General features: G+C 35.0%; 1 protein-coding gene across 1 annotated transcript in view; it reads right to left on the bottom strand.

The window, feature by feature from the left end:
• LOC119840224 (potassium voltage-gated channel protein Shaw-like) overlaps nucleotides 1-13,869 on the bottom strand; it is a 127,835-nt gene extending 113,966 nt beyond the window's left edge. Inside the window, exon 1 of the mRNA XM_038366738.1 lies at nucleotides 13,826-13,869. Within this exon, the coding sequence (XP_038222666.1) occupies nucleotides 13,826-13,869 (44 nt within the window). The remainder of the gene's footprint in view (nucleotides 1-13,825) is intronic.
• Nucleotides 13,870-15,511: the final 1,642 nt, after the last annotated feature.

The following is a 15,511-nucleotide window of genomic DNA, read 5'->3' as shown; positions in this document are numbered from 1 at the left end:
CAGCTTCAGTTAAATCTAATATTTTAATACGAATAAATCTGTCTCACTTTGTGTCAAATTATTACAATTTGAGCGTGTTGTGTTAAATCATTCTCGATTCAGAGCTCACTGTTAATTGAACTATTCAATAATCTAGATGATGTGTAGCTCCAGGCTAGGCATCACTTGGACACTAATAGCTCTAGCCTTCGAATGTATATACGTAAATTGGACTAAAGACCCAGATTGATAAATAGTTACTACAAAATCAACAAATGGAGAGACCGGATGTATAATCATCATCATCATCAGCCAATATATGTTTCCACTGCTTGGACACAGGGCTCCTATGAGGGTTTAGGTCAAACCTTGACAAAGCCTACCTAAACTCCCAGGCAAATAAAGACTGTATTTGCCTGAAAATTTAGGTAATAATTGAATATTAACGGTTTTTATGTATGTTAATTTATCAAATAAACTAAATAGAGACCATGATACCCACAAATCCAATTTCTCTCCTTATTCGTGAAGTTCGACAAGGCTGAAGAGAATTTAGTCTCAGGACTGACGGCGTCATGTGGCCTCGATGTAAATATTTGATGTGACATTCCTGCTTTAGACGCATATAGAAAATTAGTAAAAAATCTTCAGCTTTATTTTATTCGTGTTTTTGATTTTTCATATACTTAATAAATCTCAATTAAGGGTAGTTCAATATATCGTTTGAATTTGAATTTTGAGTTTGAAACACCCGAACCAATAAACAAGCCTGAAACTATACCAACATATTATATAATATGGTATCAGGATGCTTTAGAAAAGTGTTTGAATCAGTATTTATCTAACTCAATACACGCGGCTGTATATAATCCGCAAGTCATAAAATCATAAAATTTTCCTCAAATTTATGAGCAAAACGCGTCGAAAGTCTAGTCTATGACCTGCATCTAGGTACTAGCCGCTCAAACAGGCAGCTTGCTTAGTGCTTAGAGCCTCTATTCGTAGGATTGAGAACGTTATGACTATACCCTTACACGCTACGCAAATCGCTAGACGCGCAACGCGTTTCGAGTATCAATTGTTTTAATATTCTGTTACATGATTGGAAGTTAAGATACAGACGTCGCATTTTATAACATGTCAACAGTGGTTTAGCTATCGAATACTATTAAATGTCGAATTACTCAGAAACTCACAGAAAACCAGCGTGAAATAAAATTATAAACAGTAATTACAGTACCATGCTACTGTAATTCGTATGGTGAGTGGTGGAGCCAGAGGCCCATTTTCCTTTTCCTCGCCCTTCCCAGTCCATTTCTTCGTTCCTGTCATCAATCCTTTCCTTAGTGATTATTCAATGTTCGGCCAGTAGTCATGTGGTCAGCTGATCTATTATCAACTGACCACATCAATAGGGCAGTTGTGTAGACTCGCAGTACATTCTTACTACATCATCATCATCATCAGCCCATATACGTTCCCACTGCTGGGACACAGGCCTCCTATGAGGGTTTAGGCCATAATCCACCACGCTGGCCAAGTACGGGTTGGCAGATGTCACATGTCGTTGAACTTTTGATTCTTGGACATGCCGATTTCCTCACGATGTTTTTCTTCACCGTTTTTAAGCAGTGGTGATGTTATCCACATGTACAGATAAATTGAAAAAATCTATTTATTTTCTGCACGCTCGCCCCGGTCTCGAACCTCGGACTTCGAAACCATCGATTTCGAAGTCCAAGGTCCTCACCACTGAGCCACCACTGCTTTTTTTCTAAGACGCGTTTATTCAAAAGACTACTCGCTATACTTTAGGCGTGAAGCAAGCTCACCTATGTGACCGTGGCCTAAGTCTAGACTACTTCAATTTATCGAAACCTAATTATAGAATCGTGTCTAGAAACACTAACGCTATAGAGACTTTGTCCGTTTTAGAGTTCAAAAGTTAATTTATTTTTTTCAGATCATATATACATATATATAATACTGTCACAAAGTGATACATAGACCAGTTACACGTTTGCTGGCGATTACCCTTGAAAGAAATAGTAAGTCATCACTGAACAATTTCTGATACAGTTTTATGTAGAGATTCCGACATGGACTGGACATCTATGCAAGATTTTCCCTCTACATAAAAGCTTAAATAATTTCTCAATATAATAGAGCTACAAATAAGAGAGAAATCAGAGAGAGAGTTTTTTTGTTACATTAAAAGTATAACAATATACAATAGCTGTATAAACATATTTCTTTCCAAAATTGTAACCAACTCACACTTGACCAAAGCATTATGGCCTGCGGCTTATTCAAATGACATGCAAGTTCCTTTGAATGATTAATGTTAATCTCACGAGGCTTAATGCTGATGTATAACTAATTAATACTAACTGAATCTAATAAACGATATCATAAGTGCGTGTATCAGATAATGTGTTTATTAATAACCTCAAATTATGCTATATAAACGAAACAGCAATATATAATTATATTATAATTATATATTGCTGTTTCGTTTAATTTTCGTGTTGAAAGATTATCATAACGAATTTTTGAAGATATAACTAAGGCATGAAATTAGTTTTTAGTAGCAGTAATAGAATTACGTTGATAAATACAGACATTGTTTCTTTTATTTAATACAATTTCGTGCCGAAGCATGCTCGACCCCTACTTTAAATACTAGCGGTCTGCCCCGGCTCCCCCCGTAGTACATATATAGCCTATAGCCTTCCTCAATAAATGAGCTATCTAACACTGAAAGAATTTTTCAAAACGGACCAGTACTTCCTGAGATCAGTGCGTTCAAACAAACAAACAAACCCTTCAGCTTTATAATATTAGTATAGATTATTAATTCATACCGAAGCATGCTCGACCCCTACATTAAATATGATAATGACAAATCAATCAACACAACTGCGCATACATGCCAATCTTTACTACAATGTAATCAATGCGTTAGTGTTTTTTTTTTTCACCATGCAACGTATTTTGTGACCGCCTCTTTGGTACAGTGGTTAACGCGTGAGCGTAGAACCGAGGGGTCCTGGGTTCAATTCCCGGTGGGGATGCACAAAAAAAAAATGTCACGGTCTGGTAGGACACAGAAGTCTGATCACGTACTTGGCCGTAAAGAAAATCGATCAGTGAAACAGATCTGCCCCATACCCAAGTAGGGGACATGGGACTTCACATATCGTATTTTGTTGTATGGGTTTTGTGTTTGGAGATAGGAAGTATCAAGAGTATTAAAGACTGCTTTTTGCCGCACTGAAACATCTCATATTCCTATGGAAATCTCTGTGACCAGCGGGCGGGCAGCGAGCGAGCTGGCGATGCCGCGGATCACAGTTAGTTACCTAAAAGTACCTAAACCTAAGTTATATCGGAATAGATGAATACTTTAATATTGGTATATACTTTAAATATACAAAGAAACTAAGATAACCTTTATATCTTCACAGTACAAGCAAAAAACAGCAAAATGTACGAGCCATAAAGTATGAAATCGATGTTTTACGTTTTGTTTGTGGCTTTTTAAACATGACTTTATACGCTATTAAGATAACAGATACCAATAAAAAAAGATAAATTCAAGCTCAGTTAACTCGGGACTCCAGGACCAATGATCTGTGAAACCGAATATTCCAGAATCACTAAAAATATCTTTCATGATACGCTTCGATACTCTTTGGCGATATTTAAACCCGTGTAGTTATATTTTTGGGTTGAATACTCGGCCCCGGCTGGATATAATATATTTCCGGAAGTTTTTCTAATGTTTTTAGGTATCCAGGAAAGCTAGAATCATTAAATTCCATTTAGACGTTCTTGGGTTAAAATGCTGTCTCATTTATCTATTTGTTGTTCAAAATCATTTGTATGCATATAGGTTCCTTGCATGCAATTTCGAGATCTATTTTTTATTGGACAATAGGGAATTGAATAAAATTTTGACTATATGTTATTTTCCAAGTTGCATAACAAAATTAATTTATGATTAGTAAAAGGAAACAATCGCCTTCTTGGCACAGTGGTTAACGCGTGAGCGTAGAACCGAAGGATCCTGGGTTCAATTCCCGGTCGGGACGCATAAAAATAAATTTCATGGTCTGGCAGGGCACAGAAGGCAGATCATTTACTTTTCCGTAAAGAAAATTGATCAGCGAAACAGTTATACATCATCTGCCCTATACCCCACTTGGGGACACGGGACTTCACTTTAGTAAAAGGAAACAGGCCCCCGACTCACCCCCTCACCGTACGAAACACAGTGGCATGCCACTAATTCACGCCGGATTTCTGTGGGGTGTGCTACTCCCCAGTGCGAGCTGGCTCAATGCGAAATATCGTCAACTACAATATCTTAACACAAAATATACTTAATTAACTATAGACCTAAAGAATAGTTTTTCCCGCCAACTAAAAATTTCCGCCAATTAGACCCCACTAGAGATCCTGTAAGCTAAAGGTGTCGGAAGGGGACAATTTAGAACCTCCTTGGCCGTAATCTTTTGTCAGGGCTGCTAGCTAGCGGAAAATATTTGACCTACATTTTTTTCAACGTTGGAAAAGTTTTCGCTGTGATGTTTCATATACTCGTAGCTTATAGAAATATTACGAACATAAGTACGTATAATACTTTATTTTACGAGTATAAGAAAGCATCTTTCCTTTAAAAATATGCTAAAGCCATAAACATACTTTTTTTCAAGATTTAAATAACAATAAGTAGAAGAAGAGGAAAGAAAGAATAAATTTGAATCAATCGTTTTTTATTTACTAAATTATTTGTTCACAATATTAAAGATTTTTGTGTTCATTATATTCAAGTGGGAACCCTACGACCGCCAAAATAATGAGTAACGACTGAGAAAGTCGACGTTGGGTTTTGTAACAATTTTTCTTCTCTTTTTAACAAGCAAAGTTCTGGAATCTTAATCGCATCCTATATAATATATATCAACTTTTTTAAATCAGATTATCCAAGCGGAAAACACCACAGTTATAATAATGTGTTTATAGGTTTCATTATCTGTAGTTCAGTTACTACTGTCTGTCTATCTCTTTTTCACACCTAAACACATAAAGCGATTTGGATGAAATTTTGAACAGAGATAGCCGGACACCAGACAAAGGATATAGGAAGTATTTATTTTTATTTTTATCCTGAAAATTCAAAGGAAACTGTGCTTGGAATATATCGAGTGTGTCTATAATTTCTTTGCCAGGGAGCAATGCCGCGGGCGGAAAACTAGTTATAAATATAGTGCAAATATATGTATACAATAATCTCTCGAACGACGAAATATTTTCATTCGTGCCCATTATTATTAACCTATTGTATTATTAATTCTCATCCGCCATGATTGGTTTAGTTAAATATTCATTGGAACAGTCGAGCTTACTTCTTGATGGGAATAATTCACAATATTTCTGTGCAAGAGCGAACGAGATCATTAATATATTACAGAATTCTATTAAAGGGAGTCGAGCACGCTTCGGCACGAATTGGGCCAGCTCGCACCGGGGGAGTACCACACCCCCACAGAAAACCGTCGTGATGAATGATGATGAACCGTTGTCACAGCATTCTGCTGTGTTTCGTTCGGTGAGTTGGGAAGCCGGAAGCCCATATACTTTTCCTTCCCTTTCCCGGTCCTATCCTTTATTCCTCTCGCCAATCCTTCCCAAAAAGTCGGCAATCCATTTGCAGAGGCGTAAGGTCTGCAATGGACCTTATGCCTCACTAAATGTTCATGGGCGGTTGTAGCGCTTACCATCCGGCGTCCCACCAGCTCCATTGCCGGCTGTGACATAAAAAAATATGTACATACATATTTAATAATTAAAAAGCAAATACACTGATACTCATATTGTATAGGAGGACAAAAGAGCATCACCCACACTAATTAAAACATACAATGTTAATATATAACATACTGGTGAGCAGGGTTTACATTCACTGTCATACCGATCACACATGACTAACCAGCATAAAATAATTTCATACAAAAAATATTTCAAACGCAAAACGCGGGCGTATATGGAATATGCCTTATAAAACAACACCCTGTATGTTACATGTATAACACATTGACACGCTTCACCACATGTACACTTCCACACCTACACACACATGCATGCAAGATGGATTCCAGACCGTTGAACTTGAAATATCTATAAAACTACGGAAACTGTGTAAATTCAATTGTATGGAATACGTTGGGAACTCAACAATCTTTTCACTTACATATATTTAAATGTTCTCTGCTAGATATTTACTTTCTGATATGATAAAGATTATTTAACATTATTTAATAGAAATTACCATGGTCTTAAGACACGGCAGTGCCCCCGCCAAGACGAGCATACGAGGCACGGCCTTTCTCAAAGCCATTCGCGCCATTTTCACACCTAACTCTTTTCGGCTAAACTAGGAACCTACTATTTTAGGGGCTAAGATTAAAAAGCTTAATTATAAGTACGCGTATTAGATTTTATTAGTACTACAAAAATATTTATTATTTATAGGCAAAGTGTATTGATTTTGCAACTCATTTTCATCATCGATCATCTAAATTCTACGATACTCCTGGCGATACCTACAAGTACCAAATTTAAAACACGCTGCGCCCCGCGGTTTCACCTGCATAAATCTGTAACCCGTAGGAATACCGGAATAAAAAGTTGTGCCTATGTGCTTTTTCAGTTGTCCAGCTATCTTCGTACCACATTTCATTGCAATCGGTTCAGTAGTTTTTGCGTGAAAGAGTTACAAACATACACAACAGATATATGCATCCTCACAAACTTTCTCATTTATAATATTAGTAGGACTGTACAGCGAATTTTTCCGTCGAATAATTAAAACAACAGTTAACTTTGGCATAAGATAAATAAATTCAATGTACAAGCTGCTTAAAATTTAAATGAAAAGCGCAAAGCAAAAACTTTCGCAATCGGCTTTTCCCAGATTGTATTCATAAGAAATTCAGTTAATTTTGCATACGGTATATGCAGCCCTTGTTTCGGAATAATATATAGTTTTTATTAATGGCGTAACGCTAAAAACTTTCTTTGTTTGTTTCTTTTTGTTCATTAAAACGCGTAAATCTCCACAGAGAGTTTTGGACGTCTTCAAAGTCCTGTAGTATCTAAACTACAGGATTTGTTTGAAAAATTATTTCACTGTTTGATATGAACGGAATCCCTACGTGCTATAGATAACTAAAGTGTGTACCACGGACGAAGCCAGGGCACTAGTTCTTCTATAAAATAACAGTCATTTAATTCATTAAAAGTTGTTGTATTAAGCAAATCAGAAATCTTTATAGAAGACGAAGTTGGCCAACCAGAAGATTATTAGAATTGTCTAAACGAAACCGGGATCCTCTCTCACACAGGGCGCTGTTCAGGGCGTAGAATTGTCTATTTCTATGTGTATTAATATGTGTGTGTGTTCGAGAGGTTTTATTCGGTGGTAATAATGTTATATAGAGTCTTTGTCATTTGTCATTGGCTTGATTTTTGAACAAAAAAACAAACTAAACAAATCTTTTATTTATTTATAATAAACTATAACTTAGGTTTGATTTTTTATGCTATTTAGTTTGTTTAACGAATTTTATACGTGATTAATGCATTATATTATTTAACCAGACGTTACAAACACAACAGCAAGCCTGGTCACGTGACTGAGAGTTTAATCAAAGTCGAATAAATCGCGTTTAATTCCGTCAAAAACTCTTTTATTTCCAAAGTTGTGAGAGTTAAAATGTGTTACATCAAAAATGATTTAGTTTAGTAAATTACTTAATGAATTGAGTAAGGCTTTTTGATACTTTACTCAATTCGACAATTCTGAAAGGTTTTCAGTGAAAATAACAAAATTTATAAGATACCACGTACACTCGTTTGTTCAATAAGTTGTGTTGCAAGAAGTATTAGGGTTGCCCCGACCGCTTTTCAAATTAGGGTTACCCGCAATAAATTCGCCATATTATTTTTATATGTATAACGCTTTAACACGAAAAGATGTATCGAAAATAAGCAAAACTCGCAAGTACGTGACTGAATCCATGACTTCTATTTTAATATTCAACGCTAACGTGTAACGTGATAAAAATCTATCACAGTAAAAAACAACCCACAGAAAACGATAGGCCATTAGTTTCCCAAAAATATATAGACATTGAAGAATAAAATTAAATAACGATCAAGTATCCAAAATAGCTTCTAAAAGGAGTCTAATTGAAAGAATGAATGTTTGAGTTTGATTATTTTATATATGTATATTGGAAAGGTTTTGTACGTCTTGAAAATTGTGTTTTCAAAAAAAACATTTTCATAAGAAATACTCATCGTAAAAGAATTCCATATTTGTAATCAGAACAATATTATAATATGAACACGAATTCTATTTATAAATTCATTTCAATGAAATAGTCCTAAATAATACTTATTCCTTATTCAACGTACATAAATTATTCGCTATTATTGTGCTTTATTAAAAAATAATTTATTTATTGTAAAAACGCGGCGTGAAAACGCTCGTGTACATCTTGCCTATATTTTAACAAACAACGACGTCAACAGGCGAACAGCCTTAGAGGCACGTAGGCACGTAGGCACTAATATCCATAAATATATTGCCTTCAACGAAGATTGTTTTTATCCGACTACGGAAAGAAGTATTCGTTTATTTATAGCTACCATTCCGCCCTAGGATTTGCCTGCGCACTCAAAGGAAAAGATAAACAGTACCGGGGCTTTCCCCGATACATGCCGATTCAGTGGAATTTCCAGAGTAAAACTTAACGTTCTTTCTCGGTTCTCAAAATATGTCTTAAAATTTCATCCTAATCGGCCACCTGAAACTACTGGACCAATATCAATAATTATTTCACCATTAGGTAAGTGATCCCTGACTGATTCCAAGGTATAGGTGAAGCCAAGATTAAGGCACAAATTGGGCCAGGTCGCACCGGGGAAGGTACCACACCCCCACAGAAATTCACCATGAAATTGAAAGCTGCCGTGTTTCGGTGAGTGGGGAAGCTGGAGGCCCGTATCCCTTCTCCTAACTCTTTCTAGTTCTTTCCTTTGCTGCCCTCATCAACCCTTTCTTTATCTTTATCCCACACCTTTAAGAGTCGGCAATTCATTTGCAGAGGCCTCTGCAAATGTTCATTACTCTTACCACCAGGCTATCCACCTGTTCCTTTGCCGACAAAAATATATCTAATTACTTTATTCTAAAAGAGCGTCCATTGCCACTCGGTGTCTGTTAAGGGGAAATGTTCGTGAGCTTTAAGAACACAGATAACAGTCACTATTGACGTTTCACTTAGACATTACAGAGTTTGTTGCGATTGTTACGGTTGAGCAAAAAACGCGGGCACGAATCCCGCCTCGTGATCAATTTTTTCTATATCTTTCAAAATTTCTCATTTATAAAGCATTTCAATGTAATAAAACTAAAAATTAAATCACAGAGTTATTAAAAAACAGACACAACTCGCCTCGTCGAGCATCATTTCACTGAGTGTGTAAGACCCACGTCTATGGGCGTGTCAACACGATATACGATCCGATGTCACCGGCAGGTTCTTGGATTTCTGACACGGTTCAAGTCCTGTATCTTAGATAAATCAATTGCACGTGTAAGACAAACACCCTCTTATTGTGTCTTATATGTCTAGACAATGGGACTGAGTCCTTATATCTATACTTATGCAACAATAGCGGCTCGCCCTGGCCTCACCCGTGGTATATTTATAGCCTACTAGTACTACCAGCGGTGTCATTCGCGCGGTACCCAGGTAAAAAGGAGCCTATTCTAATCCAGACTATAGTCTGTCCGTATCAAATTTATTTAAAAATACAGATACGATAAGCCGTTTTTGCTTGATAGCGTAACAAACATCCATCCATAATTATAAACTGTCGCGTTTATAACATAAGTAGTGATTATAATGCACTTATGTAATGCTGAAAGATTCTTTTGAGATGGTTTATGTCATATGACAATCATAATACAAAAACAAAAGGACTGTCCATTTCAACAGGCTTTGTAACTTTACGCTGTAACTCTGACCCGAATTTTTAATCCAATTTTAAGCACTTGCTTCATTATCGGATTGAAAAACTGCGTAACTTTTATGAAAATTCGACCTTAACTCTTAATCATTATAATACCAACGAGCTGCGCCCCGCGGTTTCACCCGCGTATGTCCGTGTACCGTAGGAATACCGGGATAAAAAGGTGCCTATATGTTATTCTACTTGTCCAGCTGTCTACGCACCAAATTTCATTGCAATCGGTTTGGTAGTTTTGGCATGAAAGAGCAACAAACACATATCCTTACAAACTTTCGCATTTATAGTATTAGTAGGAATTCTGAGGCGACTTCCTGTTGGCGAAATGGTTTACGACTACACATTTGATATTATAACACATTTCATTCAAATGTAAAGAGATCACAGCATAATTTTATGTTACGTTAATGCCATTTTTATCGAATTTTTATCACCTTTTGTGAATTCGCTCAGAAGCATAGAGCACAATCGTTCAGAAATAATCTTGTATTGCTATGCAATATAAACGACAACCCATGAACTTTTAGTATTCCTCATAGCATAATATAACAATTTAAAAGCGTTTTTAAAAAAGGTCGCGCTAAATAAATAATCATAAGCATAGTTTAAAAAAACAAATTGAATAAAGAATCGAATTAGGTATATTGTCTCACTTGCTCATACACAAAGTATACGTAAGGATATTATTAAGGCCTGGCGATCCCAATCAAAAGAGTAAGATAAATTCATGAAATTATTGCATTATCACATATGACATATTCTTGATAATTGTATAAATCCTTTCAAAGTGGTTTAAAAACGGTGTAACACCCAAATATATACTTGAAGCTAATGTGACCGTGCTAAAATTGACTTTTATGTACAACTAGGTGTTCGCCCCGGCTTCGACCGTGGTACGTATATAGCGTATCAGTAAAGTTGTAGCTTTCTAATGGTGAAAGAATTTTTAAATCAAACCTTCAGTCAGTGGTTTTTAAACATACAAAGATGCAATAGTTTTTTTTCTTAATATTAGTGTAGACAAAACCGCCCAGTCCGTTAACGGCCTAAACCCATATAACCCTAATACCAGGCAGTGATTATAGATAGTATTTAATCATAAACGTCCATTCGCACGTTGCCTCCGGACAAATATACTTCAATCAACTGGCAATTGAATGCCAAGGGTAGGTTGAAATCAAACAAAACTTTTTACTGAAAATTATTCTTAGAGCGTATTCAATTACTGTTTTAAATAATCTGTGTTATCTTATCTTACTATATCCTACTCATATTATAAATGCGAAAGTTTGTAAGGATGTGTGTGAGTTTGTTGCTCTTTCACGCAAAAACTGCTGAACCGATTGCAATGAAATTTCGTACGCAGACAGCTAGACAAGTTACATAACATATAGACAGCTTTTCATCGCGATATTCCTCCGGGATACAGACTTACGCAGGTGAAACCGCGGAGCGCAGCTAGTAACAAATAATTCAAGAAAATACTACAGCCTCACTAATATTATAAGTACAAATGCATGTTTGCCTTTCTTTCTTACGAGCATAACTCGTAACCAAACGTTTTTATTGTATTTTTGTGTCTGAAGATAGTTAAGAGACTTCATAAGCTTCTTTTCATTTTAATTCATCGACGAACATAAAAACAGCATTCCTTTTATAATATTTCACATAAACATTGTCAAAGTGCTTAAGAGAAAAATTTAAAAAAGATTTTTTTACATACAAGGACTCGTAGAGAACTGAAGGCTCCCTTTACGAGTATAGTGATGGTTTACGACGTTCATTTAAAATTTTATTACAGCACACCACATCTCGGTAGGCATGAGTATACCTTAAACTCAAACTCAAATATTTAATTCAACTACACTTCTTTGAGACGCTTTTACATCGTCAAATTACATAAGTAGTTTTTCGCCCGTGGCATCGCCTGTGTTGAAAAGGAAAACAGACTATCTAGGTTTGCCCCACATAGTTCGTGTTTCCGTGGGATTTCACGTGTTTTTTCAGGTCTCAAACTACATGTGTACCAAATTTTATAAAAATCGGGTCAGTGGTTTAAGCGTAAGGTAAGGTAAAGTTACTTTTGCATTTATAAAATGAGTAGGGATTTCCTTCTAAGTACAGATTGGCTTAAGTTCAGTTTTAGAAAATTTATCATACTTACAATCTAATCTAATAAATATGTATAACTCAAAGGTGACTGACTGCCATAGTGATCTATCAAAGCGCAAGCATAAAATTTAGCATGCAGGCAGATGTTATGACGTAGGCATCCGAATACAAAGGATTTTGATAAATTCTACCCCCCAAGGGGATAAAATAGGGAATCGAAGTTTGTACAATGATAATTAATTTTCTCATGATAAATTATTTTGTAATTTGAAGCTGCGGGTAACAACTAGTGTTTATATAAAATTTAGAAACTGCAAATAATTAAACTTTTCTATTAATGAACAATAATCAGATACTTACAAATATCTATAGACACCGTCTCTGATAAACCAGGCGGCCATTATTATTTTAATAAGAACCTTAATTCAGACACCAAATATCTTATAACGCAATCAGCTATCAACGTTTATAAATGAAATGTATTTAACATTTCATATCGAAATACTGATTGGATACGATGTTATAATTAATTGATTTGCTATTTAAATTAGCAATTAATACGTTAATAACGTTCTGTTTTCAGATAGCAGTAGATATTAAAATCTTCGTTTCATTTGAAAAAAATTTCAATATAGAAAATATTGCTGACCAAAATTGTTTTTCATTACTTTAGTTATATAATTTCGAGATTAGAATTGAATAAAATATGAATTTATACATTATCATACTAAGTATATAAACGCGAAAGTTTGTAAGTATGGATGGATCTTTGTTATTCTTTGATGCAAAATCTACTGAACCGATTGCAATGAAATATGGTTCGTAGGTAGCTGGACAACTGGAATACCACATAGACAACTTTTTACAAATAACAAGAAACCATTTACTACGCAAAGGCGTATGGATTCAGCATTCGGTCACAACTATGACCTAAGGACAATATTTTTTCCGCTGTTTTCGAAGTGATCTTATATGCTTCAGTCTATATTTTATTAACATATTATGTCTATATTAATAAGGAGCTAAGTTTGTTTGTTTAGACGCGCTAATCCCAGGACCAACTGGTCCGATTTAAATATAATTTCAGTGTTAAATAGGTCATTTATTGACAAGGTTATATGACATGTACGACGTGGGTAAAACCGTGGGGCACAGCTAGTTGTAATAAAACAATATACACCTATTGCTTCGGAAACGTGTCTAACCTCTACAGGTTTAATATAAATATTATCTAAATTTTATATCTGTATCTATTCTATTCATGTTAATAACACTCATTATTGCAATGTCTCGCGAATCAACAGACAATAAATAACATATTACATATCCTACCTATTTTAATTGATTACTTTTCACGCACACCAATACAGAATTACTACCCACGTGCGAAACGACCGCTTGTAAAAATAAAACCAATATGTACCGTTACCATCAGAAATATAAAAGACTTATAAAACTTACCTTGTAAATCCACATCATCTAGCAAAATACCCCGATACGACAAACAAAACCATACCGCTAGATTACTTCCAAAGGGATTATCTCTTTGTAAACATTATCCCAATTCGCAAACAATAACAGACTCTATTTAATCAGCTGCAAAGTTTACAATAAAATAAATAACACCCACCTAATACCGCCAACGTTCAGGATAATCCTGTTTTCACCATCCATTGCAATCCAACAGTCAGTACATATTTATTTAACGATTAATCACAACACGATAACATAACGCGATCGGGGATTTCGGCACGCGACGCGACCGTCTCTCAAAGCGGTTTGTTTGATACTGATGCTGGGAGAGCCGAGAGCCTCGAAGAGGGTGTATGGGTGACCCACCCCCACCTGTGGAAAACGCAGTGCACCACTTGCGCCTTTCAAAACAGTCCATTTCGCGTTGGAATGGCAAGATTCGATTCTAGATGGAAATGATCAATTAGTTGTTAATAGACGTCTTGATGTAGCCAATGACAGATATATGCCTGTGTTGTTTTAGATCGGTAACCAATACATATAAAAGTACTCAAATAATTATAAATAATAGACCAAGAATCACATAGACTTAATGAAATTATATCGATTAAAAATTGATTCAAATAATATTAGTCCAGCTCTTAGCCCTTTTATCCAATCTATTTTCATTATACAATTTAACATAAATAGAATATTTGATAAATCCGATTGTGCGAATTAGAAACTATTGCATTAAGATTCTAAGATATAAATTTCTTTAGTCATTAAAATTTAAGAAAAATCTTGACGCGAAACATAAAAATTGGGTATAGCTGATAAAGATGTGTAAAAGAATTAGTAAAAGCCATAAAATTGCATCTAAATACACAAACATATTTCCAAACTTTAAAAACTACAATATACATAGAAAATATAAATTATTCCATATAAGATCACCACTATACAAACTCAGCATATTCTCAATTCTTATAAATCAATATCTCTATGTATCTATTTGTTTTATTTCTTTAGCTACGTCGCTAAGATATATGTTATTATGGCAGATTTACTCTCGATATTAAAGAGTTTTGAAACGATAAAATTAATATCTAAATTAAGAATGTATTAGTTCCGGGACATGGGATGATAAATATATGAATGCATCAATATTATGACATATTATGAAGAACGAAAATGTAAATTGGTCCAAGATCCGAAAGCCGATAGACAATTTATATTCTAAAGTATATAAATTTTGGTTCACAGTAGCCTCTTGTGTACTTTTTAATACCTAAATGTTTGCTAACGCGAAACTACAGAGTTTCTTGCCAGCTCTTCTCTGTGGTAACTGCTTTCCGAAACGGTGGCAAATGCAAATGACGATGTTTTTTTTTTCTTTGATAATTCAAAACCGCTTGTAAAATAAGTCTAGTTGAATGAATAAAGGTTTTAAATTACAATTGAAATTTAGTAGATATTGAAGTATTCAAGATGTGTGTACACACATATGTTTTCTATTGTTGTGTGAATGCATTCTGTGACAGGAAATTACGAACATTTTAAAGTCTTGTTTATTGAAGAAACACATTTTTACGGCCGTGTTACTATTTAAAATCACATCAGTTGACCTACATAATCTGAAATTACTTATGTATAACGCCAGTATGTAATGGGGTATTGATATCGTCGGATGTATACGCCGAACGCAATAATGCTAGATCTTACGCTTTATAGTATGTCTTCAACTTAGTACACCTAAACACCTAAATGCTTACCTGATGTTTCCAGATTTGAAGGAGGTTCTTAATGCAAATGATTTGATTACATTTTTATATTTATATATGTTTCGGTTGTCAAAACTATC

This window comes from Zerene cesonia, chromosome 5, assembly GCF_012273895.1.
Source record: "Zerene cesonia ecotype Mississippi chromosome 5, Zerene_cesonia_1.1, whole genome shotgun sequence".
Lineage (NCBI taxonomy): Eukaryota > Metazoa > Arthropoda > Insecta > Lepidoptera > Pieridae > Zerene > Zerene cesonia.
This window is presented reverse-complemented; position numbering and strand designations above follow the sequence as displayed.